This window comes from Phycodurus eques, chromosome 7 (genome assembly GCF_024500275.1).
Source record: "Phycodurus eques isolate BA_2022a chromosome 7, UOR_Pequ_1.1, whole genome shotgun sequence".
NCBI classification, from domain to species: Eukaryota; Metazoa; Chordata; class Actinopteri; order Syngnathiformes; family Syngnathidae; genus Phycodurus; species Phycodurus eques.
The window spans coordinates 6116223-6144081 of NC_084531.1; the positions used below are offsets into that span (position 1 = coordinate 6116223).

General features: G+C 41.8%; 1 protein-coding gene across 4 annotated transcripts; it reads left to right on the forward strand.

Moving 5' to 3' along the window:
- Positions 1-27759, forward strand: LOC133404825 (solute carrier family 25 member 36-A). 4 transcript variants are annotated; one of them, XM_061681194.1, is made up of 8 exons: positions 1-1852; positions 10115-10341; positions 14883-15047; positions 15893-15970; positions 20276-20376; positions 23694-23760; positions 24851-25140; positions 25227-27759. In XM_061681194.1, exons 2-8 carry the CDS (start codon positions 10316-10318, stop codon positions 25418-25420), a joined length of 921 nt encoding a protein of 306 aa, XP_061537178.1. In that variant the 5' UTR covers positions 1-1852; positions 10115-10315; the 3' UTR covers positions 25421-27759. The 4 variants fall into 4 exon arrangements, with proteins under 4 accessions (XP_061537178.1, XP_061537179.1, XP_061537177.1 ...); XM_061681195.1 differs by having other exon boundaries at positions 1-1649; XM_061681193.1 differs by lacking the exons at positions 1-1852; positions 10115-10341 and adding an exon at positions 12761-13202.
- Positions 27760-27859: the final 100 nt, after the last annotated feature.

A 27859-nucleotide genomic window follows, 5' to 3' on the forward strand; every position in this document is an offset into this window, starting at 1 on the left:
AACTCGGGGAAAAAACTGAGCGGATTTTCGAAAGTTGGTGACAGAAAGTCCGGAGTAGCCTCCTTGATGGTTAGCAGGTCTCCCCTTGTGTAAGTGAGTCGTGTAAGGTCTCCAAAGACGGACGAAAAACACAAAAACGAAGACAATACTAGAGAGCGCGTTACCGAGGCGGCCACACTGGTAGGCGCCATCCTGAATATAATGACGTCCTCGTGTCATGCTCAACTGGTTCATCTTTGTCTATTTAGACGATATCCTCATCTTCTGTCACTCTCTGGAAGAACATCGCCAACGTGTCCTTCAACGCCTCCTTGAGAACCACCTCTTTGTAAAACCAGAAAAGTGTGACTTCCACCTCTCCTCCGTACACTTTCTGGGTTATATCATTGCTAGAGGACAACTGTAACTTGACCCGGCAAAAATCAAAGCAGTCGTCAACTGGCCTATTTCCTCCACCCCAAGGAACTGCAACGTTTTCTAGGTTTCGCAAACTTTTACCGAAGATTCATCTGCGATTACAGTAAAGTGGCAGTCCGTCTCAGCCCACCAGCTCTCCCTTTCAGTGGACCCCGGCTGCGTCTCAAACCTTCGAACACCTAAAAATTATTCACCAGTGCCCCCATCCTAAGACACCCAGACCCTCCCTCCAATTTGTTGTGGAGATTGACACCTCTGACACTGGAGCCGTTCTCTCCCAGAAAAACCTTGAATGCCAAAAACGTCATCCCTGTGCCTTCTTTTCCCGTCGCCTCTCAATTATGACGTCAGAAATCGGGAGCTGCTAGCTATCGTATAGGCTCTCGAAGAATGGAGGCATTGGCTGCAGGGGACCGTTAGTCCATTTATCATCTGGACCGACCGCAATAATCTTGCTTACCTCCGTTCAGCTAAGCGGTTGAACCCCCGTCAAGCTCGTTCGGTATTATTCTTCAGCTGGCTTAACTTCAGCCTCTCCTTGCGCCCTTGTTCCCGTAACGGAAAGCCTGATACCTTCTCTCGCCTCCACCCATCCCAAGACCGGACATCCTAACCGGCTGTTCGTGGCCAACTCTGACGTCCTTCAGTGGGCCCACAATTCCAAGCTTACCTATCACCCGCACCATCCAGTTCTTTCAGCAACACCTCTGGTGGCCCAGTCTGGTTAAAGACACCAAAATTTGTCCTTGCCTGCTTCGTCTTTGCCCAAGGGAAAAGTTCACATCTGTCCCCAGGTGGTGTGCTGCGCCCCTTACCCATCTCGAGCCCCCCTTGGTCCCACATCGCCTTGGACTTAGTTACCGGCCTGCCCCCCTCTGAAGGTAACACCATCATTCTTACCGTTATCGATTGTGTGTCCATTACAGACCCCTTCCCGAGTTGCCCTCTGCCTTTGAGACCACTAACCTCCTCGTCCTGCATGTGTTTAAGCTCCACAGCATTCCGAGGTCCTAAATTATCCTCCCAGGATTGGAAGGAATTCTGTAAGGCGGTGGCCGCAGCAGCCAGTCTGTCCTCTGATTACCATCCACAAGCTAACGCCCAGACGGCATGGGCGAATCAGAATCTGGAGTCCGCCCTACGTTGCATGGCTGCACGCAACCCTGCCTCCTGGAGCACCTTTCCCCCGTGGGTGGAATATGGCCATAATTCCCTCACCAGCTCCGCCACAGGTATGTCTCTATTCATGACTTGTTATGGTTTCCAACCACCCCTGTTTAAGGAACAAGAGCACACTGTGGCGGTTCCTTCGGTGGGGGAGCACCTACGATGGGTGCAATCCATTTGGAACAACGTCAGGGTTGCCTTGAGTCGGACAGCCGAAAGGAACAAGCGGTTGGCGTACTTGCATCGCTCCCCTACACCTGTTTACAAGGTGGGTCAATCGGTTTGGCTCTCCTCCCACGACCTTCCCCTCCAGACCGAATCACGTAAGCTCACGGCACGATTTATTGGTCCCTTTTCGATCACTAAAGTTATCAATCCCACGTCTGTTCAATTAAAGCTCCCTCAAAATCCACCCAACGTTCCATGTGTCTTTGCTCAAGCCTGTCTCTACTAGTACCCTTAGCCCTCTAGCCGTGCCCCCTCCTCCCCCCCATCGACAATCATCCTGCCTTCACGGTGTCTCGCATCCTGGACGTGAGACCCAGGGGCAGGGGGTTACAGTTTCTTGTTGACTGGGAGGGGTATGGTCCGGAGGAACGCTCCTGGATCTCTTGCAAGCTCATTTTAGATGACTCCTTGATTAGGGACTTCGATGCTGCGCATCATGAGAAGCCTGGGAAGATGCCAGGAGGCATCTGTTGGGGGGGCGGTACTGTCATAGTCTGTCACCTGCTGTTCCTTTTTTGGAACTTGGGTGGCGCTTTGTGCCTCGCCTTCCCCTCCCTCTCTCTCTCCCCAGTCACCACCACCTATGCACCTGTTCCCTATCAGCCATCATCACTGCATCCATTTAAGCCTACCAGATCCAGGAATCCGACGCCAGAGTATTGACATACACTGGCCAACTTTCATGATTACTCTTGTAAGTTACTCTACTCCCAGCGATTTTGCTTACCCCATTGTGTTCTTCTCCGCCTCCAGTGCTCCTTTCGTGTCACCTTCCTCGCCGTCTGTTCCAGCCACGCCGCCAAGCTCCTTCTCTTGCCCACCCTCACTCTTCGAATAACCTACCTCCGAGATATCCCTTAATAAACAATTTCTATCTACTTCTTCCGGCTCTGGCTCCTTTTGGGTCCAGGCCAATATCTTACGGTTATAGACCATGACAAATTCAGCACATTTAGTTGTATCTAGATGGAAAATAGTCCTGATTTATAGAGCCTTCTTGTTTTACAGTATTTGCTGGATAAGATAATAATGAATTGAAGCACTATAGTTGGGCCTCCAGATCACACAAACAGGGGTACTGTATGGCGGAGAAAAATGGTGATGATTTTAAGGGACCAAGAGTGACAGGGGCTCCAGAATATAGTATTTTCAATTTGTGACACTGGAGTGGTGAGGCCCAAAGTGATATTGTTTCCCAGTCCCCCAAAATCAATGAGTCCTGATAAACTTTTCTCCCCCATACGGCATCCCTGTGTGTGTGTGTGTGTGTGTGTGTGTGTGTGTGTGTAATTGTTGATGATTAAATAAGCTTCCCACTGGAAGCTAGAGGCCTTTGGCTGGTCATTGTCTTCAGATGCCTCCTTTCACGCAGTAATTTCTGAAGGAATGGCAGTCATATGAGCTGAACTGTGAACGTGCAAACATTTACTCAAATCTTTTTGGGAGTAGAAGTCATGGGATTGACTGAGACAGGAAGGATTGTTCGGAATGGCATGCATTTGCACATGAGTGGCTTAACGCACCGTCGTTCGCATGTGACATCTTTCATTCAATTAATATCCGTATGTAACCTGAAAAACCTTTCTCAGACCTGGTTTCCAATATGATGATAAAACCAAAGGCACTGAATAGAGCACAGACCTCTCTGCCAGTCTTAAATATGTTCATCTTGCAACATGCTACTTGATGCATGTAACTGGTAATGAGATGGGTGCAGACAGCTCCTTCTGCTGGATCTTCAGGCCCTAATGCATGAATTCTTACCACTTTTATTTGTCTCATTCATCACCAATATTTCTTGTATTATTGCATGGTATGTACAGTACACGTGAAACTGCACATTTTCTATGAATTTGTTGTGTACTTAATTCACAATCCTGCTTATTAACTAACTACAACAATTAACAATACATCTCATTCTCTCATCAATTTTGAGCTTGGGATTTACTGTGTTTCCATACATTCTTGCTGGAGTCTTTAGTCTCATGTCATCGTAATGTACATCCATTTGAATGAAATGCATTCATTTGTGTTAAGAACAATGTTGATTTCAAAGCTTATCACCTTCAAAAATCTCACGGCCCAGTCTAATTACAGAAATAGTGCATGCTCTTATTTAGATCTGTTGACTTGTCAAATACCTTGGCTTGAGGCTTCACAGTGAGCCAATAAAAGTGATATGCATGCTTATATGTATTGCTATACAGTCTTGGTTGTTGAGTTGAATATTTACAGAGACTTATATGGAGATAATTTAGTCCAAGAGTAGAATTTATCTTGAGTATTTCTGGCCTATGACTGACAATTGAAGGCTGATGGGCGCAGTCAGGATAAGAAGGCATGTGAAAAAATACGGGCCACAATAACCGACGGCTCACGTGTCACATGTGCTGCAAGCCTCCAACATGAACCGAATGGCCTAAAATTTTTTTAAAAAAAATAAAAATCTTGAACTGGTGTTTTCGCTCATGGATTTCACAGTCTATATATAGCAACACAATCAAACAAAAATAAAGCATTGACTTAACTGAGTAGCCACATAATTCTTACACTGTGATAAAACTAAATTAAATAAATAAAGCTAAAAGTGCAATAAAAATATATGATGGAAATATTAGATCACCAAAGCCATTCAGTGGCCCATTATGGTCAAACAAAGGTTGATCATTGACGTGATGTCAGTGAATAAAGCTTTTGAATAAGTAATGGTCTGCGTAATGGGTTTCAACATATTGTTTCTTAGAAGAAAAAATATCAACCTAAGATTTACTTCATGCAAAACCACGACAGTATGTTGTTTGTCTGTACTCGGGAAATAACCAGTTTCCTTATAGTGATTACAATGTACAGTAGTATGTATGATTGATAACGTGTTAACATCCTAAAGTGGTTGAGAGACAGCTAGACTGTCTTTCACTAGCAGCTGTGTTAAAGTAGCACTTAGCAGGTCCAAAAAATGGTATGTAAATTCGACACACCACAGAGAAGAGTAATGTTAACAAGCCTGCCAAATTTGAATTGATAAAACAAATTGCTAAGTATATAAAATCCGGTTTCAAACTTGAATAATAAGGGCCACCTCTCAGCTCTCAGACATCTGTGGGCGTGTCGAATGGATGGGCCAGAAGGAATTAAACATACTGAGGGGGTCATAGCTTATACGATGTAAAATCAGGTTAGGAGGCTCAACTTCAAAATTTAATGGTTATTGTGGATTAGAATCATAAAAATAACATATCAAATTACTCTCGTTGTCGGTAACATAATGTCACAGCTGAACACGGCACCTGATGACAGCGGCACGGCAGGAGGAAGCCCAGGTAGTTAGACCGACTGCCCCATTTACTAGTATCAAGTTACCCACAAAGCCATGTTGTCTCTGGTGAAACTTTACAAAACTATCTCTCGTAAAATGTGCACTACAGAGTTGGCTGGTGGTGTTTGGTGTTCAGCTCACCATCTGTGTGTGTCTTTAAAAAGTCAATAAAAAAACATCACCAAGCTGTTCTGTAAATTGAGGCATCGAGCGAAGACGCATTTTTGTGGGGTAGCCATCGTTAGCTTGCTAACTGCAAGCTGGAGTAGTAAATGGGCCTTGTTTGAACGCTAAGCACAGCTAACTCACAACTGAGCAGCCAAACGAAATGTCACTTTGTAAACGCCCAGCCCCGTGATGTCACAGGGGTGTGTTTTTGCCCTACCCAAAAAAATCAGGAAATCAGAAAATTATACATGTATAAGAGTAATGCAGCCCTATGGGGGGCACAAGCCAGTGCAAACTGTCGGCTGGTCCAAAGCCCGGATAAATGCAGAGGGTTGCGTTAGGAAGGGCATCCGGCTTAAAGCTTTGCCAAACAAATATGAGCATTCATCTAAAGAATTCCATACCGGATCGGTCGTGGCCCGGGTTAACAACGTCCGCCCCCGGCATCATTAACCTGCAGGGCGCCGGTGGAAATTCAGCTACTGTGGGTCGAAGACGGAGGAGAGGAGGAAAGTGGGTTCTTTGGCAGAAAGAGAAGAGGAAAGCACAGAGCCTAGAATTGAATGTGGGGACTTTGAATCTTGGGACTATGACAGGAAAATCTCGGGAGTTGGTTGACATGATGATTAGGAGAAAGGTTGATATATTGTGTGTCCAGGAGAGTAGGTGGAAAGGCAGTAAGGTTAGAAGTTTAGGGGCAGGGTTTAAATAATTTAACATGGTGTAGATGGGAAGAGAAATGGAGAAGGGGTTATTTTAAAGGAAGAGTTAGCTAAGAAAGTCTTGGAGGTGAAAAGAGTATCAGATTGAGTGATGAGGCTGAAACTTGAAATTGAGGGTATTATGTATAATGTGATTAGCGTCTATGCCCCACAGGTAGGATGTGACCGAGAGGTTAAAGAGAAATTCTGGAAGGAGCTAGACGAAGTAGTTCTGAGCATCCAAGACAGAGAGAGAGTCGTGATTGGTACAGATTTTAATGTACATGTTGGTGAAGGAATTAGGGGCGATGAAGAAATGATGGGTAAGTATGGCATCCAGGAAAGGAACTTGGAGGGACAGATGGTGGTAGACTTTGCGAAAAGGATGGAAATTGCTGAAGTGAACACTTTTTTCCAGAAAAGGCAAGAACATATGACCAAAATAAAACATATAATAGAAACTCTGTTTCAGCTCATACACTTCATTTGAGCTGTCAGACTGTTTGTGTTGTGGAAAAATGTCAATGTGGAAATACCACCACCACCAGAATGCAATGGTCATGCCAATGCCCAATATATGAAATGAAAACTGTTAAACTATTTGTAGTCATGAATTCTTGTTCTTTATCCTTTCATTTCATTTTTTAAATCTGCTATAGAATTTTGAATACTATCTCACATTCCAGAAGAAAACTCTAATACATGTAACAAAAGCAGACTGGTTACATTGAAGACACATGCAGGGAATCATCACTTGACGTGACTGACTGACCCTGTGCCATGTGCTAATGTTGAACAGTTCCACATTTGTCAGGATAGTACTTGCTATGTGAAATACTAAAATTTCACCATAAGGGGTTCCTTGGTTTATGACGGAGTTCCGTATCTACGGCAGCACCGAAACCCGAATTATAACTGTCCCGTAGTAGATCACTCATCTACAATAACGCATTAGTAAAGTAATAATTACAGTAAATATTTATATTATAAAAAAATCTAAATGGTAAGACAATAGGTACGGCAGTAACTGACTGTGCCTTATTGTGCCGTTTGAGGACGTACGCCGCTTCACGAACTATTTAATTGTGTGCCATTCCGGACCACTGTGAACCGAGGACCCCCATAATTTTTTTTTACTAGCTGCTGTAACCCACCCACCAGTTCTAGAAGACAAGTAGATAAGAGACTCACCATGTGTGGTGACCCCTAGGAGACCCCTTTTGCTGTTGTACAGTCAGGCAGTACTTGATGAGAAATTGCAGCGCATGATGCTGCCTGCTTAATAGGCTGCTGTCATTTTTAAATTAGGTGGTGTAAGGATTTGATTCTCATGCCCAAATTGGAAAACCTCATTTTAGGTCTACATGTTATGTGTTACAGTTCACCTCTTTCAGTTGCACGCATACATAGTTACATACCTGTAAGTGCACAAAGAACCTCTGTATGCATATTTACACACACACATACTGAAATTAACTGACGGTCGAGTGTTTAAATCAGGGATTTCAAAGCTTTTTGCTTCAAGAACTGCATATAAAAAAATCTTCACTCTTCAACTTTATTAAACACGCGAAAACCATTCCATCAGCAATTATACATTACAGTTATTTGAGAAACCGCTATACCACAGCTTTCTGTTAAAGACGAAAAGGCAAAAAGTTGGGGATTTTTCATGATTTTTTTGGGGTGACTCACAGCCCTGTATCCCACTATAGTAGTTCCGCCCCTGCCCTGAGCAGATCTCCATATTCAAAGCCAAAACAAGTTGAAGCTTCAGCAAGCTGACAATTTTTAAAGGATCATAATTAATCGTCAATGTGATATGTCCACAAATGTATATCTTGACGCTGAGCATAAAGTGTCGGAAAACATTTCCGTTTCCTCTTTATTCCCGAGGCATTATGAAGAGAAATGTTGCTACTATTTAGTTGCAAATGGTTTTTTGCATATCTAGAAGTTCTATAAAAAAACACAATGTATTATAATCGTAGTAGTCGTAGTAGTTGTCAGGTGCGTTGCACCCATGGAGGAGGTTGGGTGTCGCAACCCTCCCCTACACTTTTGTTGTGGATGATATTCTTTCTATATGCCGCGGGCCACTAAAAATGGACAGTGGGCCACAAATGGCCCCTAGGTCGTCGTTTGAGGAGTACTACTATGAACAATTCTACATGCCATGGTTAAAGTTATGTGTCTCTTATAAATCTTCAAATTGCTAGACTGACAGAAGATGTAAGTGGAATTATTAGAATGTGTAGTCACTACGCTTTACATGATCAGGATTTTTGGGGCCGTCCACGATCAGTGAATTTTTAAAAAAAATAACCGATCCGATCACAAGATGGAGGAATGTGTCTATTTAAATGACCTGTTCATTGACTGGATATACTTGTATACTTAATTGCTCCAAAAATTATATTTACAATAAATAATATACCTTTGTTCCTTTATTTATGCCAGTGAGGCATAGTGACCGACAGAACAAATGAATGGTCTTCTATTAGATGGCAGGAGGTAAATACAGTAATTAATGTATCCACTTTTTGTGACATTTTTGTTTGTTGGTGTGCCGTGAGATTTTACGGTACCATTATACGGTACAAGATTTTATTTCAGTAGTCTGACAGTGCAATCGTGAAAGAGCAAATTTGTCTTATAGTTTGATCATTACGTGTTGTCTGTCTCAGACATGTCTGTTCCACACAGCCGACATGTTTTTTTTTAAAAATAACTTTATTGGCTGTCAGATATTTCCAATACTACGTCAAAAGACACGCGACAAGGCTAATAATCAACTATCTTTTGGATTCAAATATACTGTGCACCCGGCGACGCGGAGTAAATGTCTTTTGGAGATCGGCAAATTATGACATTAAAGCCGATCAGCCGATCATCATAAAATGCTAAATATCGGCCGATACCGATCAGCCTGATACAATCGGTGTAAAGTCTAGTAGTCACTTCAAACACATGAATAGGGCTTGCGTGCAATCAACTTGCGTATTAAGCAAAACAGGTTGAAGCACTTCCTTCAAGCCCAGACATGGGACAAAGGACAAAGCACCTGTATGAACTTTAAATGTCTATTGTCTTTTGTTTTGCACAAGATGTTTACCAAGAGCTACCAAATATAACAATATCCGATATTTAGGCTTCGTCCGTGTTTATCATATCATCATTTATCATATCATATTTGTAGAAATAAATTATATACATGTATTTAACTTTGACTTTGGGTGAACGGCAGTCCACACACAGGACTGGTCACCAGTCAATTAATTATAGGGTACACATATAGACAGACCCATTCACAATCACATTCACATCTCACAGCATGGACAGCAGTAAGGTGAGTGAACCACTCCACCATCATTGACCATTCTAAGAATATTAGCTATTCACATATGAAGAAAGGGTCATCGGTCCAAATTGGTCCAAAGACCAAAGAAAAAAATACAGGTTAAGAATTATATTACTGAAGGTTCCATTATGTGGAATCTTAAGATTAATTACAATACCAGCAGAAAGTATTCACACTCCATGTTTTCCACATTTTGCTGTTAGAGGCTTATTCTGTAGTTTAGTTTCCTTTAAAAAAAAAAAATCTACATAAAATATCCCATAATGACAAAGTAAAAACATATTTTCAGACATTTGTGTGAATTTATCAAAAATGTAAACGTTCAAACATAATAGGAACATAAGTCTTCACACCCTTTGCTATGACACTCAAACTTAAACTCAGTTACATCTGATTTCCACTGATCATCCTTTAGATGCTTCTACAACTTGAATGGAGTCCACCTGTGGTAAATTCAATTGATTGAATATAATTTGGAATGGCACACATCTGTCTATATAAGATCAGGCCATTATGGTAGAGTGGGCAGACGGAAGCCACTTCTCACTAAAAGGCATATGGCAGCCCGCTTGGAGTTTGCCAAAAGGCACCTTAAGTATACTCAGACATGTAGAAACAAAATTCTCTGGTCCGATGAAACCAAAATAGAACATTTTGGCCTGAATTGCAAGCGTCATATCTGGAGAACAAGAGGAACTGCTCATCAGCTGGCTAACACCATCCCTATTGTGAAGCAAGCATTTTTTTCTGCTGCAGGCACTGGGCAACTATAGAGAACTTCTTCAAGAGAACTTGCTCCAGAGTGCTCTGGAACTCAGACTGTAGCAGCCTGTGAAGGTCCTCGAGATGCCCAGCCAGAGCCCGGACTTCAATCCAATCGAACAAAGACCTAAAAATGGCTGTCCACCAACGCTGCCCATCCAACCTGACTGACCTTGAGAAGATCTGCATCGAAGAATGGGGGACAAAATGCCCCAAAACAGGTGTGCCATGCTCATAGACATATACCCAAGAAGACTTGAGGCTGTGATTGTTGCCAAAGGTGCTTCAACAAAATATTAACCCAAGGGTGTGAATGCTTATGTACCTATTATGTTTACATTTTCAATAAATTTGCACAAGTGTCTGAAAATATATTTTTACTTTGTCATTATGGGATATTTTATGTAGATTTTTAAAGAAAACTATACTCAAATCAGCTTTAGAATAAGTCTGTAACGTAGCAAAATCTGGAAAAAGTAAAGGGGTACATTCTGGTGGGACTGTAGATTTGTAATGTGCTTTCTTTCCAAGTCATGTCAAATTACTGTCTTAATTATAGCAATAATTGATAATACCACAGATTTATATCGCACCTTTCAAGGGACCCAAAAGACTCTTGATAGTCAATATCACCATAAGGTGCTTTTGAGACTTCCCCATTTCACCATAATAAGATTTTCCATTGAATTTCATATTCATTGTATGAAGGAGGGCGGCACGGTGGCCGACTAGTTAGAGCGTCAGCCTCACAGTTCTGAGGACCCGGGTTCAATCCCCGGCCCCGCCTGTGTGGAGTTTGCATGTTCTCCCCGTGCCTGTGTGGGTTTTCTCCGGGCACTCCGGTTTCCTCCCACATCCCAAAAACATGCATTAATTGAAGACTCTAAATTGCCCGTAGGTGTGAATGTGAGTGCGAATGGTTGTTTGTTTGTATGTGCCCTGCGATTGGCTGGCAACCAGTTCAGGGTGTACCCCGCCTCCTGCCCGATGATAGCTGGGATAGGCTCCAGCACGCCCGCGACCCTAGTGAGGAGAAGAGGCTCAGAAAATGGATGGATGGATGTATTAAGGAGGGTGGAAGAGTGGCCGCCTTGTTAGCACATCTGGCTCATAGTTCTGAGGTCCTGGGTTCAAATCCGGCCTCCCTGTGTGGAGTTTCCATGTTCTCCCCGTACCTGCATGAGTTTTCTCCGGGTACTCCGGTTTCCTTCCACATTCCAAACACATGTATGGTAGGTTAATTGAAGACTCTAACTTGGGTATTTATATCAATTGATATTTACCTATGATCGAGTGGACATGTTAAGATATTATGATGGAAATTATTAAACATAAGTTAATATTGATTCTGCAACTATCCACTGCATCAGCGTGCATTGATGAAAAACAAAATTCTGGTGTATTGTCACTGAAAACATCAGAGGGCTTTTAACGGGGCAGTCCCCATAATAACAGAGTGGACAGCAAACCCCTATATGCGGAACATCATGTGACCAACCCTGGAAAAGAGGTCCACGGACCTCCTGTGTATGCAACACGAACGAGCATCACTACGTGTGGATGACATGATGTTTTGAAGCTGAACTTGCTAAAATATTGTTTCCTTTATGGCTAGTGTCTTGGGACACCATTTAAATATATATATTAATATATAAATAATATATGTCTTCATACAAATATGATATGGTCGTAACGATGAACAAAGCCTAAATATTGGATATTGTCATCTTTGGTGGCTCTGTGGTGACATACTGTGTTAAATACAAAACATTGTAGATGTTTAAAGTTCCTACGGGTGCTTTGTCTCAGTCTCATTCCGCCAGGAGGAAGTGCTTTCACCCGTTTTGTCGAATATGGAAGTAGGTTGTGCTTATCCCGGATTCCAAGGACACATGCAAAATGTTCAATATCCATCCACTCATTTTCAGTACCGCTTATCCTCACGAAGGTCGCGGATGTGCTGGAGCCTATCCCAGCTGACTCTGGGGCAGGGCCCATATCGACAAACAACCATTCACACACAGATTCATATCTACGGGCCATTTAGGGTCTTCAATTAACCTACCATGCATGTTTTTGGGATGTGGGAGGAAACCCACGCGAACACAGGGGAGAATATGCAAACTTCACTCAGAACTGGGAGGCAGATGTGCTGCCAATGTTCAATGTGATTATGACAATAGAATATTCATAATCAAAATGAGTCATTTATGCCAACAAATTAATGTGAACAATAAAACCATGTACATAAGAGCATGGTTTAGTCATCCAGTGGGGGGAAAACACACCCGACCTATGATTGCACTGGTATGTGTGCAAATGTTTGGCCACTTATGAAAAGACGTCAGCATTTCATGATCCTGCAAAATGTTCATAATCACTAAGTGGATCTGATTAGTACAATAAATGCACTTTATACTGATAGCGATCCTTGAATAATAATAATATGCATGATTGTTAAAGTTCCCTATCTACAACATGTTTTGCGTTACAAAAACAACTTGTTCATTTTGAACGAGAGGTTAGACAGCTGGCAAGCTGGCAGACGATCTTTGCCCTACAAAATAAATGCACTATCATGTGAGGGAAAAGAGATAGGGAGGGGCTACGGAAGGCTTGAACCAATCACCGCCTCCGTACTTATGTTCCCCATTCAACGATCAACAGTACGATTTCATTGAAGGGTCTCAGACAGTCAGGCAGTGTCCATCGGTTGCTGTCCCGCTGTCCAACCATAAACACTGTATGCATTGGCTGCACAATGAAATATTCGACCGCTTGTCCTGCCTGTCGCTTTGACATTGTTTTTGCCACCGGAAGAGAACGCTAGCGTTGCAAGCAAGCAAGCTAGCTAGCTACCTAGCTAGCTCGCGATTGCATGCCATGGTTTCCCCCCGCCGCTGACTGACTGGCTGACCTCCACAACAACGCGCAGACGTGCTGAGTGTCATTTGTGAGTGGGGCTCTTGTCGGCCCGTCTCTTCAGTACCCCGGCTCCAGTTGTCTCCCGCGTGGTTGCCCGTTGACGAATATGAGACACAATGAGTCAAAGAGATACTCTCGTTCATCTGTTTGCCGGAGGGTGAGTAGACTGCCTTCTCATGGGATTTTACAACAACAGCTAGCGCCTAGCTCCACGCCATCGTCTAGCGTCGCCAGTCTTCGCCAATCCAAACGGTTTGATGGCTGTTTTGATGTGGTTTACCATAGGTCAACTTGCTTCTCCCAGCCATGCCTTCGTATCACACGACAATGCCTTCAGTTTCAATGACATGCCGGTGTTTCCATGAAACGTCACAGTAGATGTATGACAGTGTGAGGAAGGGCGCCGTCGCAGACCTTTTCAAATGTTGCGTGAAATAATAATCCAAATACATAAATAAATAATCGGTGAAGTATATTTTGTTTCGTGTGTTATGCGCTGTCAACAAAAACTAAAAGTGAAGACAAAAAAAGACGCTGCCTTATGCGACTGATGTAACACCACCACGGAGGCACCCGTCGCTATTATTTTAAAGTGAAACGAACTAAATTTATCAATTCTTAAAAACGTAATTGGTATGCGTCCAAATGTGTACTACTGTATTTAGCAACAATGTGTATTTTGTTCAATGTCAAGATTATCATGTTTGTTACTCTGCTGTTTGATCATTCTCTTTATCCCTGTGTAAACTATATGAACATGTTGCTTTCGCTGAGGGGTGTACTGGATAACCACTAACTGACCTATGCCAAAAGCTATGTAGACAACGCTTATCTCAGCTTCAATGTTGAGAATGACCCCTTGACTAAAGATAACTATTTTCTACTATGGTACGACCTGACCTAGTGGTCTGTGTTGTTAGATTTTCATTGTATTCGTATCATATGTTTTACTGAACATAGTACGACTGGGCAATATGACCAACATAAGATATCCCTTTTTTTTTTGTCATAAAAATACAATTTCCTCCTCTTAAATAAAAGCAGCAAACAAATGACAGCAAACTTATTCAAAACAAGTTTTGTATATTTGCTTTTCTCTGATTTGGGTTGTTTTCAATTGGTCCAGCAACCGCAGACAAGTCTCGGTGTCCATTTGGTCAAAAACATAAATATAATCCTTAATAAATTAATCATTACAATTTTCAACAAATTAACATCAATAATTGAAAACAATTTGTTTGTGTGCCAACAAAACTTTCACTCATATAATGAATAACCGTCTTATTTACAAAAATGAATAAATTAACAAAAATGTACCTGCATAATAAATTGCCAATGTGTTTGATTCCATTCTCAAGCTTGTGACCAAGAAACGACAAAATATATCTGCTGCTGTTTGCACTTTGTTAAATCCATTACAGTACACACCATTTGATTGACAATGACATTTAACAGAAGCTTATTGTTGTTTCCCAGGAAACAAAACATTCCGATTCTCTCGTCTGGCCTGGCCTACATGCTTCAGATTGTTAGAATTCCACTAAGACACAGATAACATAATGCAACATTGTTAGTGTTCTGTGATTGGCTGGCAACCAGTCCAGGTTGTACTCTTCCTTTTGCCCAAAGTTAGCTGGTACAGGCTGCACCTCAATTGTGACCCTAATGAAGGCAAGCAGTATCGAAGCTGGATAGCTGGATGTGAACGTGTTTTATTCCTATGATTATCTCAATGGTGGCTGAAAAGTTAGACTGGATCTAGTTTAGTAACTACCTAATTCAAAACAATTGTCTTTTTGGTTGATGTATTTATTTATTTTGTTTTCCTTTTTACTAGATGTGGAGGCACAGTAGGAGCCATATTGACTTGCCCACTGGAAGTAGTGAAGACGCGTCTGCAGTCATCATCCATCAGTCTCTATGTTTCTGAGGTTCAGCTGAGTGCAGTCAATGGGGCCAGTATGGCCCGGATGTCCCCACCAGGTCCCCTGCACTGCCTCAAGTAAGTCCTTAATAATATGTCTGCAGTATGTTGCACCTTTTGTATGGTTTAATCAATTTTACATCAATTAGTTTAGCCAGTAATACTCATCATTCATTTATACTCTGCTGTTAAGGGAGCTCTTACTCCAGTTGGCAAGTCACTGGCTTGTTCGGGCCAAAAAGTTGAATATCACTCTTTTTGAAAACATCACAAATTGTTTGTTGATTTTTGGAATACATGTACTGGGAAATATGATGATGGCTTATACAGTATTAGATACACTCTTTGATTAGTAGAATGGTTAAAACAACTACTCACATTTGGGCACTCTAAATCTGCGGAAGTGTGATCCAGAGTTTGCAATTTTTGTTACAAAATGCAATCTAATATAATGACTGTGTTTAAAATATCAAAACATACTGGACCCATTAAATCCTGCGCCTATGATAGCTGAATGTCGAGCTGCAGTGTTTCAACACAACACAATCTACATAGATTATGAGCAAAATAAAAAAGTAGGTGGCCAGCAAGTTGACAATGTCAGTTATTCTATTTTTAGACCCAACAAGTACTTTAAAATGAAGTGCACAGACTTTGATATTAAATTTTGTTCATAGCAATCTATACATTAGATTTTATTGACAGCATAAAGCATAGTAATACGCCTGGAGTTGGGAAAAACTACACCGTGTGATGAGGCTATATTTTCGGTGGGTCACCCAATAGACATTTTTAAAGTTGAGTAAAACTTGAATACCTGACATGGTAGAAGAAGGCATGCTCCTCAGTAATACAGTTCATAATGGATGTGATCTAGTGGGAGAGTCACATTTCTCCTTTTTCTATCTGGATGTTATTTTCAGATTAATATTAGAGAAGGAAGGACCCCGCTCACTCTTCAGAGGCTTGGGACCAAACCTGGTGGGTGTGGCACCTTCCAGGTGAGTTGTTAACAACATAACATCTTTTTCCTCACATTCGTATTAGGTGTCGAAATCTCTCGACCTCACAATCTGATCCCATTCCAATTGACAGGGCTACGTTTCCATTCGATCACTGATTATCGATATTATCGATCTTGAATCCATGAATATTTATTCTACGTATTCTTCATCCCCTACTATGGTGGTGCCTTGAAATAAGAGTTTAATTTGTTCTGAGAACACGCTCATAACTCACATCACTCGTATCGCAGATCATATTTACTGATAGAAGTTAATGGAAATGCCACAATCAATTTCAGCCTCCCAGAATAACCAAACATTTTTGTAATGTTTTTTTAATGAGAAAAGTAGCACTATGTAATATTGTACATTAGAAAAAAAATATAGTTGTAACATTTAACAAGAATGTGAAGAATTAAAAGGTTTGTGCATCACGATTATCCATCCATCCATTTTCAACACCGCTTATCCTGGTTAGGTTCGCGGGACGCTGGAGCCTATCCCAGCTGACTTCGGGCGAAAGGCGGACTACACCCTGAACTGGTCACCAGTCAGTCGCAGGGCACATATAGACACGGACAACCATTTGCAGTCACATTCACAACGTCACTGAGTGGGAACTGAACCCACGCTGCCTGCACCAAAGTCAGACGAGTGTACCACTACACCATCAGTGACGCGCATCACGATTAATTAATTGCAATTGTGCTGCTCTTTCTAATTTTAGACACCTGGGGACAGTACAACACAAACGTACATACACATATCAATGGTTCTCAATCTGGGTTCGATCAAATCCCAGGGCTTCGGTGAGTCAGTCTCAGTGGTTCGGCAATGGTGAAGTGACACACACAACTGTGTGTGTGCGTCTTTCTGTCCAATCCGTACCGCAACACTTCAGAACAACAACGCTCTCAACCATTTGGTCCTTACTGTTTGTTACAACGTATCTTAGCAAACAATCCTTTTTGAGGATGGTAGACATAAAAACTTAGAAAGGAAAGAGACTTTGCAACTTGTGAAAATGGTGTGAGAGTGGCATTTTGCCAAGGTGCGTGTGTGTGTTTATGTATATGTATATATATATATATATATATATATATATATAAAACCTCTGATTAAAGTGTTTTGCCACGACAGCAGACATCAGTGACACCCATGCCCATTTGTCATCATTTGTGTGTTCATGATGGGAGCAAAGTGGTGGCTAATGACTGGAACCTGCAGGTTCCATTGCTAAGCATTTGTAGAGTGTTTATTGACATAAATGAACGAATGGCTGCTTATTGGGCTGTGGTGTTCCCGTGCTATGACGTTGTTTTAAAGGTAACTGCACGAGCAAACATTTAAATTATTTGCAGAACATGTCTGCAGCTTGCCGAGGCGTTTTCTGAGGCAGATTAGTAGTATTTTTAGTATTAGCAGTATTTTTTTTATCTTATCTTGTTTTATCTTATTTGTTATTCTACTTATATTTCAAAAGTCTTGAGACTTATTAGGCATATCAAATGTGTGTTGGTATGATAATAAAAATCCTTGAACAGAGATTTTGAGCTTGGCCCTCTTCCTAACTAGTGGTCAGCAGGGTCCCAATCTGTCAGCTGAATTTGGCAACTGCTGGCCAACGATTAAAAACAACTTGTGCCTATTGTCATGTGTAGTAATAAATAAAGGGGACATATTTTGGAAAATTAAATTTTTAATTGCTTGTATAGAAATGCTTGGGTCTCTGGAGTGCCTGCCCAATCATCATGTGTGAAATTGCCTCTTCCTGAAAATATGTATGCAAGTTCAGAATTTTGTCAGCTTGTGACAGTGCGGCAAATGTACATAATAACCATCCCTGTACAGTTTATATAAGAAATTAAAACATTGATATAGGCAGGATATATACTGTACTGTATATGATACCTTAATATACAATATATAAAGAAGCGAAACACTACAAAAGTAAAATAAGAAACTTTAATTATTAACACTGTCAACATAAGCATATAATCAAGTGACCAAGTGCTGACACTGACCAGGACAGCGTGAAAAGACAGACATCTTTAACACCTCCTTGAGTCAGGGTGTTGTCCCCACGTGCTTCAAAGCCACCACCATCATCCTGGTTCCGAAGAAGTCGTCTCCCTCCTGCCTCAGTGACAACCGTCCGGTAGCGCTCACTCCCATCCTGATGAAGTGCTTCGAGCGGCGAGTCATGCACCACATCAAGTTCCCCCTCCCCCCTTGGACCCCTTCCAGTATGCATATCAGTCCAACCGGTCAACCGATGACGCCGTCTCCATTACCCTCCACTCTGCCCTCACACACCTAGACTCTAAGGACTCATATGTCAGACTGCTGTTCATAGACTTCAGCTCAGCATTCAATACCATCGTCCCTCAACAACTGATCTACAAATTGGACCAGCTGGGGCTCAACACTTCAATGTACAACTAGCTCCTGGACTTTCTGACAGGGAGACTGCAGGCAGTACGGGTCGGCAGCAACACATACAGCACCATCACTCTGAACAGGGGGGCCCCTCAAGGTGTTGAGTCCCCTCCTCTTCACCCTGCTGACTTATGACTGCACCCCGACATACAGCTCCAACCTCTTCATCAAGTTTGCAGATGACACAACTGTGGTGGGTCTCATCGGCAACAGGGACGAGACAGACTACAGGAGCGAGGTGAGCCACCTGGCCGGGTGGTGCACAGACAACAATTTCTCCCTAAATGTGGAAGAAAACAAAGGAGATTGTTGTGGACTTCAGGAGCGCACACTCCCAGCATGCTCCCCTAAACATCAACGGTGCTGAGGTGGAGAGAGTGTGCAGCACCAAGTTCCTGGTAGTGCACATCACCGAGGACCTCTCCTGGAACACACCTCATCACTGGCCAAGATAGCTAAACAGTGTCTCTACTTCCTGCGCAAGCTGAGAAGAGCCAGAGCTCCAACCCCATCATGTGCTCGTTCTACAGAGGGACCATGGAGTGCATCCTGACCAACTACATCAGTGTCTGGTATGGAGCCTGCACCGCATCCTGCCACAAGACTCTCCATCGCATAGTGAGGGCAGCTGAGAAGATCATTGGAACCTCTCTTCTCTCCCTGCAGAATATTTACAGCACCCGCCTCACCCACAAAGCCCTCAGCATAGCGGGGAATGCCACCAATCCATCACACAGCCTCTTCAGTCTGCTGCCATCAGGGAGGAGACTGCGGAGTCTGCGGGCCAGGACTAGCCGACTCAAAGACAGTTTTATTCATCAGGCTGTCAGGAATCTGAACTCTGCCCACTCTGCCCCCTCCTACCTTTTCTGTCATCTGCCCAACTGAACTCTGAACTCTGACGCCCCACAAACATACACATGCACACACACTCACCAATACACACGCACACACACACACACACACACCAGACTCAGGGTTGCACCAGCAACTTTAGAAGCATTGGGACTTTGTCATCTAATGTATGTCTTATTTGTATAGGTTCTCTGTCCTTGACTATGTTGCACACGTCATCTGGTCTTTGATATTTGCACATTCAATTCATACTTTTTATACTGTATATACCGTAGTATTATTTAGCTTTTTATATTATTATTTGTAGTCTTTTGTAGCACCGTGGGTCCTTGGGTACCGTAATTTCAATCCTCTGTATGTGTTACGCATATTGAAGAATTGACAATAAAAGTACCTTGAACCTAATAGTCCATCCATCCATCCATCTGAGCCGCTTATCCTCACGTTGTTGTCAGGGGGCACTCTAGTGTAGTGTTATACTATTTTGCAAAATCACCGCTCACCATGGAGTAAAAAAAAAAAATACAGTTTCTCCTGCCAAGTGAGTGTTAGTGGGGGAGGTGGTGCTGCACGTCTGGTCTGTGTGTTTGTGTAATCGGCCCGATTAATCGGTCAAGCTCTAGTTTGGGGACCCTATAGTGGTGGTCCCCAAGCAGTGTCATGCCATGTGTTACCACTCCGCACAGATAATTTAAAACAAATAAAATAATGACTGGTGACTGGCTCCATGAATCTCTGCCATAATAATTTACATCTTCATTACAATCAATCTAAAACTCAATTTCACCCACCTGTAGTTACTACTGCATGTAGCATCTAGAGTAGTAGTTATCTTTATGCTTTGCCAATCTGGAGTGTGCTACAACAAACAGCAAAAGAGGCTTACCATTCAAATGTGGTAACATTTCAGTTAGTATTACCGGAGGCAGTTTACGTTTGTGCTGTTGCGACTTCTTTTGCTTCCTAGTGGTGTCAAATGCACTCACCCATTTTGTCTTGTGTTAACAGAGCCATCTACTTCGCTGCTTACTCCACAGCCAAAGAGAAATTGAACAATATACTGGAACCTGACGCCACACAGGTTCACATGGTCTCTGCTGGAATGGCAGGTATGTATGCAAGCTCAATCATTCCCTCTTGGTAATGCTTTTTAATATTCTTCATCCGAGTGACCATTTCCAGAATACGCATCAAAAATGAAATGCGGAGAAATGCCGACTGTACTGGTACCATGTGGGTAAGGTCCGAAAACTAGTCAAGATTACGATCAGGCCTGAGTAAAACAGACCTGCCAACCTGTACCTTGCATAGCAGGTATCCATTTTTATATCCAAGTGCAATTGTGTGATGTGACCCCAAAAACTATGTAAATAGCTTATAAGACTGCTAATTTTAAAGTTCATATTTGCATTACTCTAATGTGATCACATTGACACCCATTGAAACAATAAAAAAAGAATTGTGATCTGCAAAGTTTTAATGCAAAGAGGGATGTCATTGCTCAAAGGTATCAGTCAGAAGAAGGATACAAAAATATAATCCAAGGCATTAAATATACCATGGAACGCAGTGAAGACAGTCATCATTAAGTGGTAGAAATATTGCAAAACGGTGACATTACCTAGGACTGGACGTTTCTCCAAAATTGATGAAAAGATGAGAAGTGGTCAGGGAGGCTGCTAAGAGGCCGACAGCAACATTGAATAAGCTGCAGGTATTTCTAAGAAGTACTGGCTGTTTAGTACATGTGACAGACAGCAATCTCCTGTTTTCTTTATACTGTATGTCTGGGCTCTGGGGTACGGTGGCAAGACTGAAGCCTTCGTTTACAAAGAAAAACCACAGGGGTAAAAGTTCACAAAGGGGTCACACGACGAGAGTGCGGCCACAGGTCTACTGCCACCCTCTGGTGAAATATAAAATGGCTTTTTTTTTTTTTTTTTTTTTTTTTTTTTTTTTTTTTTAATATGTATGTCTGTATTGTTTACCCCGCGACCCTAGTGAGGAGAAGCGGCTCAGAAAATGGATGGATGGATGGATGTATTGTTTACTGTGCTAAACTGGCCACATATTGATTTTATAACATGATGCTTCGGGCCGGAGGAAATTTGGCCATGGGCCGGATTTGGCCCGCGGGCCGGACTTTGGGCATGACTGTTCTAGAGTTATTAAGAAAAAAATTTAACATCTTTGTCCTCTGACCTTTAAGCTGTGCCACACTGATAGACTTCTACCCAAAAATAATTAATTCTGCAAAAAGTATTAGTTTAAGCGTGTGCATATTTATACCACCGCGTTATCGTATGTTTGCCCCCCTTTAAAAGATTTCAGGTTTTTTTTTTCCAATTGAGTTTGTCATATTATAGGTCACATTAAAGGTGGAAACAGTTTGAAGTGAATCATATCATATCTCGCTTTCTCCATGCATTTTCTGAGCCGCTTCTCCTCAATAGGGTCGCGGGCGTGCTGGAGCCTATCCCAGCTGTCATCGGGCAGGAGGCAGGTTACACCCTAAACTGGTTGCCAGCCAATCGCAGGGCACATACAAACAAACAACCATTCACACCTATGGGCAATTTAAAGTCCTCAATCAACCTACCACATGCATGTTTTTGGGATGTGGGAGGAAACTGGAGTACCCTGAGAAAACTATCCATCCATCCATCCATCCATTTTCTGAGCCGCTTCTCCTCACTAGGGTTGCGGGCGTGCTGGAGCCTATCCCAGCTGTCATCAGGCAGGAGGCGGGGTACACCCTGAACTGGTTGCCAGCCAATCGCAGGGCACATCGAAACAAACAACCATTCTCACTCACAGTCATGCCTACAGGCAATTTAGAGTCTCCAATTAATGCATGTTTTTGGGATGTGGGAGGAAACCGGAGTGCCCGGAGAAAACCCACGCAGGCACGGGGAGAACATGCAAAATCCACACAGGCGGGACCGGGGATTGAACTCGGGTCCTCAGAACTGTGAGGCTGACCCTCTAACCAGTCGGCCACTGTGTGTGTGTGTGTGTGTGTGTGTGTGTGTGTGTGTGTGTGTACGTACGTACATACATACACACACACACACACACACATACATACATATATATATATATATATATATATATATATATATATATATATATATATATATAATTATTATTATTATTTTTTTTTTTTTATTATTGCACCACCAAAACCAGACATGTTAACAGGGGTGTAGCCCTTTTAAATCCACTGTACATAAAATTTTTTCAGTATCAAGTTTATTTTGAATGTGATATATATTATGTTTGTGTGTTTAAATGTTAAAAAGAAAGCTTGAAATGAATTCAAACAATGTAAATCACTTATGGTTATTATTAGTATGTATAATCATACAGATGTAATATTGGTTTAATGTTTTGAACAGGAATACTCATGCAGACTTTATAATAGTGTATAAAGGAAATACTAAGAAATTGCCCTGTGCTCATTTGAAATATTTTAACTGTGTGTGGACAGATTAATATGTGCTTGTGCACATTGTTATACTAAAAAAAAGTTAAAGGTTGGCAGGTCTGGTAAAAAGTGTCTGTGGTGCTATCGCATTCAGCATTTGCCATTACTGAACCTCTGCAGTAAATTAATTATGGTAGAATTAGTTTGTGTTGTGTTTGAGTGAGAGGATGTATTTTGAGTAAGGTTTTGTGTGAAAATCCAAGCCCTCCTTTGGGGACCCATATTGTCGTGTTTTCATGACATGTTTCTCATAGTTGCAATTAAACAGCACCTCGTAAAACACATGTCAAATGTCCCTTTTCAAATACAGTACACATTTTTTCATGACACATATTTCAAGGAAATGTTATCTACCCCTGTGCAGCTGTGATCCAGCTGGGAATGCACAGCATTACAATATGGGTCATTCATGCTGCTGGAGCTACAGCCTGAATGTCATCGGTGTGTGGAAAGCTGAATCTCACAGGTACACGACAGTGCCATTTTTAGCACAGCATGACTCAGACCTTTGCAGCCAAGGTCAGCATGAGTCACACTGACTCTCCAGTGGCAACGCTATTGACAAAGTGCAACGTGTGACCTGACAAGTGACTGGTGATAGGGTGTTTTCCACCCATCCCGTTTCTATACCACTTGTCCTCATTAGGGTTGCAGGTGAGCTGGAAGCTATCCCAGCTGACTTTGGGCAAGAGGCGGGGTACACCCTGGACTGGTCGACAGTCAATTGCAGTAGGGTGATTTTAACAGACATTTATTTCTGTCTGTGAAACCAAATACCTACAGCATTTTTTTTAAGTTTATGACTTTGCTAATAATCTTCATATTTGTTAGAAGTTATTCGTAACAGTTGTTTTCTGAACGTTTATTTGGTCACTAGCTGCATATCCGCCTGATATCTAAAACTCTTCTAAGACATTTTGTTTTCCCCCCTTTCTTTAGGTTTTACAGCCATTACGGCAACCAATCCAATATGGCTTATAAAGACTCGTCTACAGCTCGATGCCAGGTAAAATGTCACAATCAGGATGTCACAGTTAGACTGACCTTTTTTTCTGGTGCAGAAAAATAAATCTGGTTGGCTTTTAACAAAAGATACATCATCACCTGTCATAGAACTCAAAGGGAAGAAAATAAAACAGGCATGTTGAGTACTAAACATATACACTGTGAATAAGTAAACCCCATTTGAGAAGAAAGGTTTTTATCAATTTGTCATAGATCATAATCACGTTCTGAATTTTGACAATTAGACTCAAGCCATTAAATTCTTGGGAATTTGAATTTTGAAATTGAAATTTTTTCCCTAGCTAGATGTTGATGTATACTCATTTTTGCAAGATTAATTTCTTCCAACAAAAAAAGTTTTGTGTGCGCACATTACAATCATCCATCCTTCCATTTTCTGAGCCGCTTCTCCTCACTTGGGTCGCGGGCGTGCTGGAGCCTATCCCAGCTATCATCGGGCAGGAGGCGGGGTACACCCTGAACTGGTTGCCAGCCAATCGCAGGGCACATACAAACAAACAACCATTCGCACTCACAGTCACACCTACGGGCAATTTAGAGTCTTCAATTAATGCATGTTTTTGGGATGTGGGAGGAAACCGTAGTGCCCGGAGAAAACCCACACAGGCTCGGGGAGAACATGCAAACTCCACACAGGCGGGGCCGGGGATTGAACCTGGGTCCTCAGAACTGTGAGGCTGATGCTTAAACCAGTCGGCCACCGTGCCGCACATTACAATCAATGGTCCATATTTATGGGAGAATTTTTCATTTAGTAAGCCATATACATGTTTATTCTGAAAGGTAATGCAAACTAACAAATCTGTTGGGGTGTACTCATTTATGTTGCACGCTCTTAGATAACTTGGAGTAACCAAAGATGGTTACAGCAAACTAGCAACTTTGAAAACTTAACTCTGAAAGCACCCTATTTAGTTGTATCTTTTTTCATTATTTTCTTTTCATGTTCCCCCGTTTTGTTTATATATCATTATATATATATATATATATATATATATTTTTTTTTGCAACCCCAAGTGGTAGTCGGAGATCTTTGACTCCCCCCCCATCTTTTTTTTTTTTTTTGTCAGAAATCGAGGGGAGCGCAGGATGAGCGCATTTGAATGTGTGCGCCGGGTGTATCAGTCAGATGGCCTACGAGGCTTCTACAGGGGCATGTCGGCATCTTATGCTGGCATCTCAGAGACTGTGGTTCACTTTGTGATCTATGAAAACATCAAACGGCGACTCTTGGATGCCAAAGCCCCCCAGAACATGGACGAGCAAGAGGAGGTATCCAAGGATGCCTCAGACTTTGTGGGGATGATGCTTGCTGCTGCCACTTCCAAGACATGTGCCACAACCATTGCTTATCCACATGGTGAGCATGATTGAAATAAAAATTACAAACCTACCTAATTTTTGTATGGATTTCCTGTAACCTCTCTTTTGTGCTATCCTCTGCAGAAGTCATCCGCACACGGCTACGTGAGGAGGGCACCAAATATCGCTCCTTCTTCCAGACTTTAACAACAGTTCCCAGAGAGGAGGGCTTTCGCGCCCTATACCGCGGCCTCACCACCCACTTGGTACGACAGATCCCCAACACCGCCATCATGATGTGCACCTATGAGATGGTGGTCTACATCCTGAATGGTTAAAGTCATTACTCCTTTACTACGACTCGTCCTTGTAATCCAGCCTTTGTTCAGTGTTGGAGAAAAAAAAACGATGGAAAAACTGCTTACAAGCTACAACAAATGCTCACCAGATGACAGAGGCAGCTTCTCAACATTATCTGAGTGATGATTTATAGTGGCAAGTTTTCTTTTAGCACCAAATGCACAAGAAAGATACACACACCGATTTGGGGTGTTGCAGTACAAACAAGCCCTTCCTCATCCATTACTATTGCTACTTCTCCCACTTCCCCAGTACTAATTCATAAAATTGTAGTTGCATTTACTTAAAAAGTAGTAATGCCTACTGACTTATCTTTTGAAGTCTGGAGCTTTGATCCGTCCTTTGTGTTGTCAAATTCGAAGTGAAGCAAAACAACGAGCAATTTGATGCTTGTAGCATTTTGAGTGAAATGGTAGACTGAGGGGGAATGTGCCTTGTGTAAAAACAAGATGTAAATTGGAATGCACATGATTGTAGAGGGATGTGAAGCTCTGGTTAACAGAACTCATCACAGTTTGAAGTATTATAGTTGCACACAGGTGTTGTGGAGATTGAGGCACTTAAGGAAACTTTTCGTCGTGAATATACAGTCAAGATGACTTGGGTTTTGCAACCACCTAACCCTTCTGCTTTTACTTTTCATTCATTTAGAACTTTCTCATCTACACAAAACCACAAGGAGACAAGCTGCTTGAATTTGAATACAGTAATAATAATATCCATCAGTATACTGTGTTCAAATCTCCCCAAAAAAAAAAACATTACTTGCCTGCTTTATAACTACTGGAATTTAAAACACTGACCTAGTTTGTTAATAAATATTCGTAAATTAACTAAGTTTTAACAAATTGTAATATTTGAAATATTAAATATATTTGCTTAATATAATTCCATTTGTCTGACTGGTAAGGCAAATGAAAACCATCGGTGTATCTTGAGTAGAGAGAGCATTTGCTCTCCAGTTGTGAAAATGTTTTCCCCACCTGTTTTCATGGTGTCTCTCGAGGTTTTTCTTCAATTTTCATTCCATTTATATTAAGAAAATCCAGGCTCTTTGTTCAAGGGCAGTACTCTCAGTGTTCCCCTGGAATTTTGAGGTTCAGTTTGTATTGATAAATAAGAAGTAATGATTGTCTTAAACGCACAATAATAAATATGTTCTAATCGCTGAGCAGTCGTTTTATACCTTTCATTTCAGTTCATTGCTGGTTATATGTAATTTCAAACAATATTGGTCACCTGTTAACAAAGATTAAGACATACTAAACTATTAACATATTCAATGTTCTCACCACCTATAGTTCACAGACCAAATCGACATTTCTAACAACCAGTAAATATAATTGTCCATTTTTGCTGTTGGCCCGCGACCAGTTCGGGGTGTACCCTGCCTCTTACCAGAAAGTCAGCTGAGATAGGCGCCAGCACACCCGTGAACCTAGTGAGGACAAGCGGTTCAGAAAATGGATGGATGTTTAATTGGCTACATTTCAAATGTCTGGCTTCGATGAAAGGGGAGTTCTGGCATGACCTTTTAAGTGAATATGCGTCAGATAGTAGAAAGTGCCCAGGTGTGTGACCGCAAACTCTATCAGATGCTGTGAAGAGTGCATTAAATTAGCCTCATTGTAAGCATTCTTACATACACTAACATCAACACACACGCAATTTGGGTGACCGAGCGAGTTGTTGCTGGCTCTGCTTGAACTGGGTTTAAAGTTGGTCAGTCATACAGCCTAATGTCTGATGTAGTTTGGCTGAATTCATTTGACCAGATCTTAAAAACCCGATTGGCTCATCCAATAAAAGAAAGATGCTAAAGTCTGTCTGAAAATTACAAGTTAAAATTATTTGAATTGCTCTGTGCCATGAGGAGTAAAATGTTCTTTTACTTCTTCTGATTCTTCTTTTCAGTAATTTCAAATGAACTGCAAATATATCAATACACAATGCATCTTTTCCAACTATATTCTACAGCATGTCTGCCTGCTGTTCATGTAGTCTCCCCATCATCCAATGGTTATTGTTTTTCACCCATGTTTGCATCGTGTCCTGGTGAATGTATGTGTTGTGTGTGTTTGCCCAAATGACAAGCTGATGTCATTCTGTCATGTGTTGAGCATAAGAGACTAGGAATTACAGTATGTATGCACTCAGTTAAGGAACTGCAGGTTTTTATCCTTTTCAATAAATGGTTGCCTTTTTCCTGCTGACCTTTTTCCATGTTGTTGGTGAGCCAATTTTAAGTGTGGCTCTGTCTATGCATTCCGTCACAACTTGTTTTATCAAACAAGTCAATAAACTGGAAATAATACAAGTACTTTGTATCCATGTCTTCACAGGGTTTTGGTTTTGTAATGAGGTTTATAACCAGCAGGTGGTAGTGGGTCTCCAGTCAGCTGCCTGAGATTTCTCAT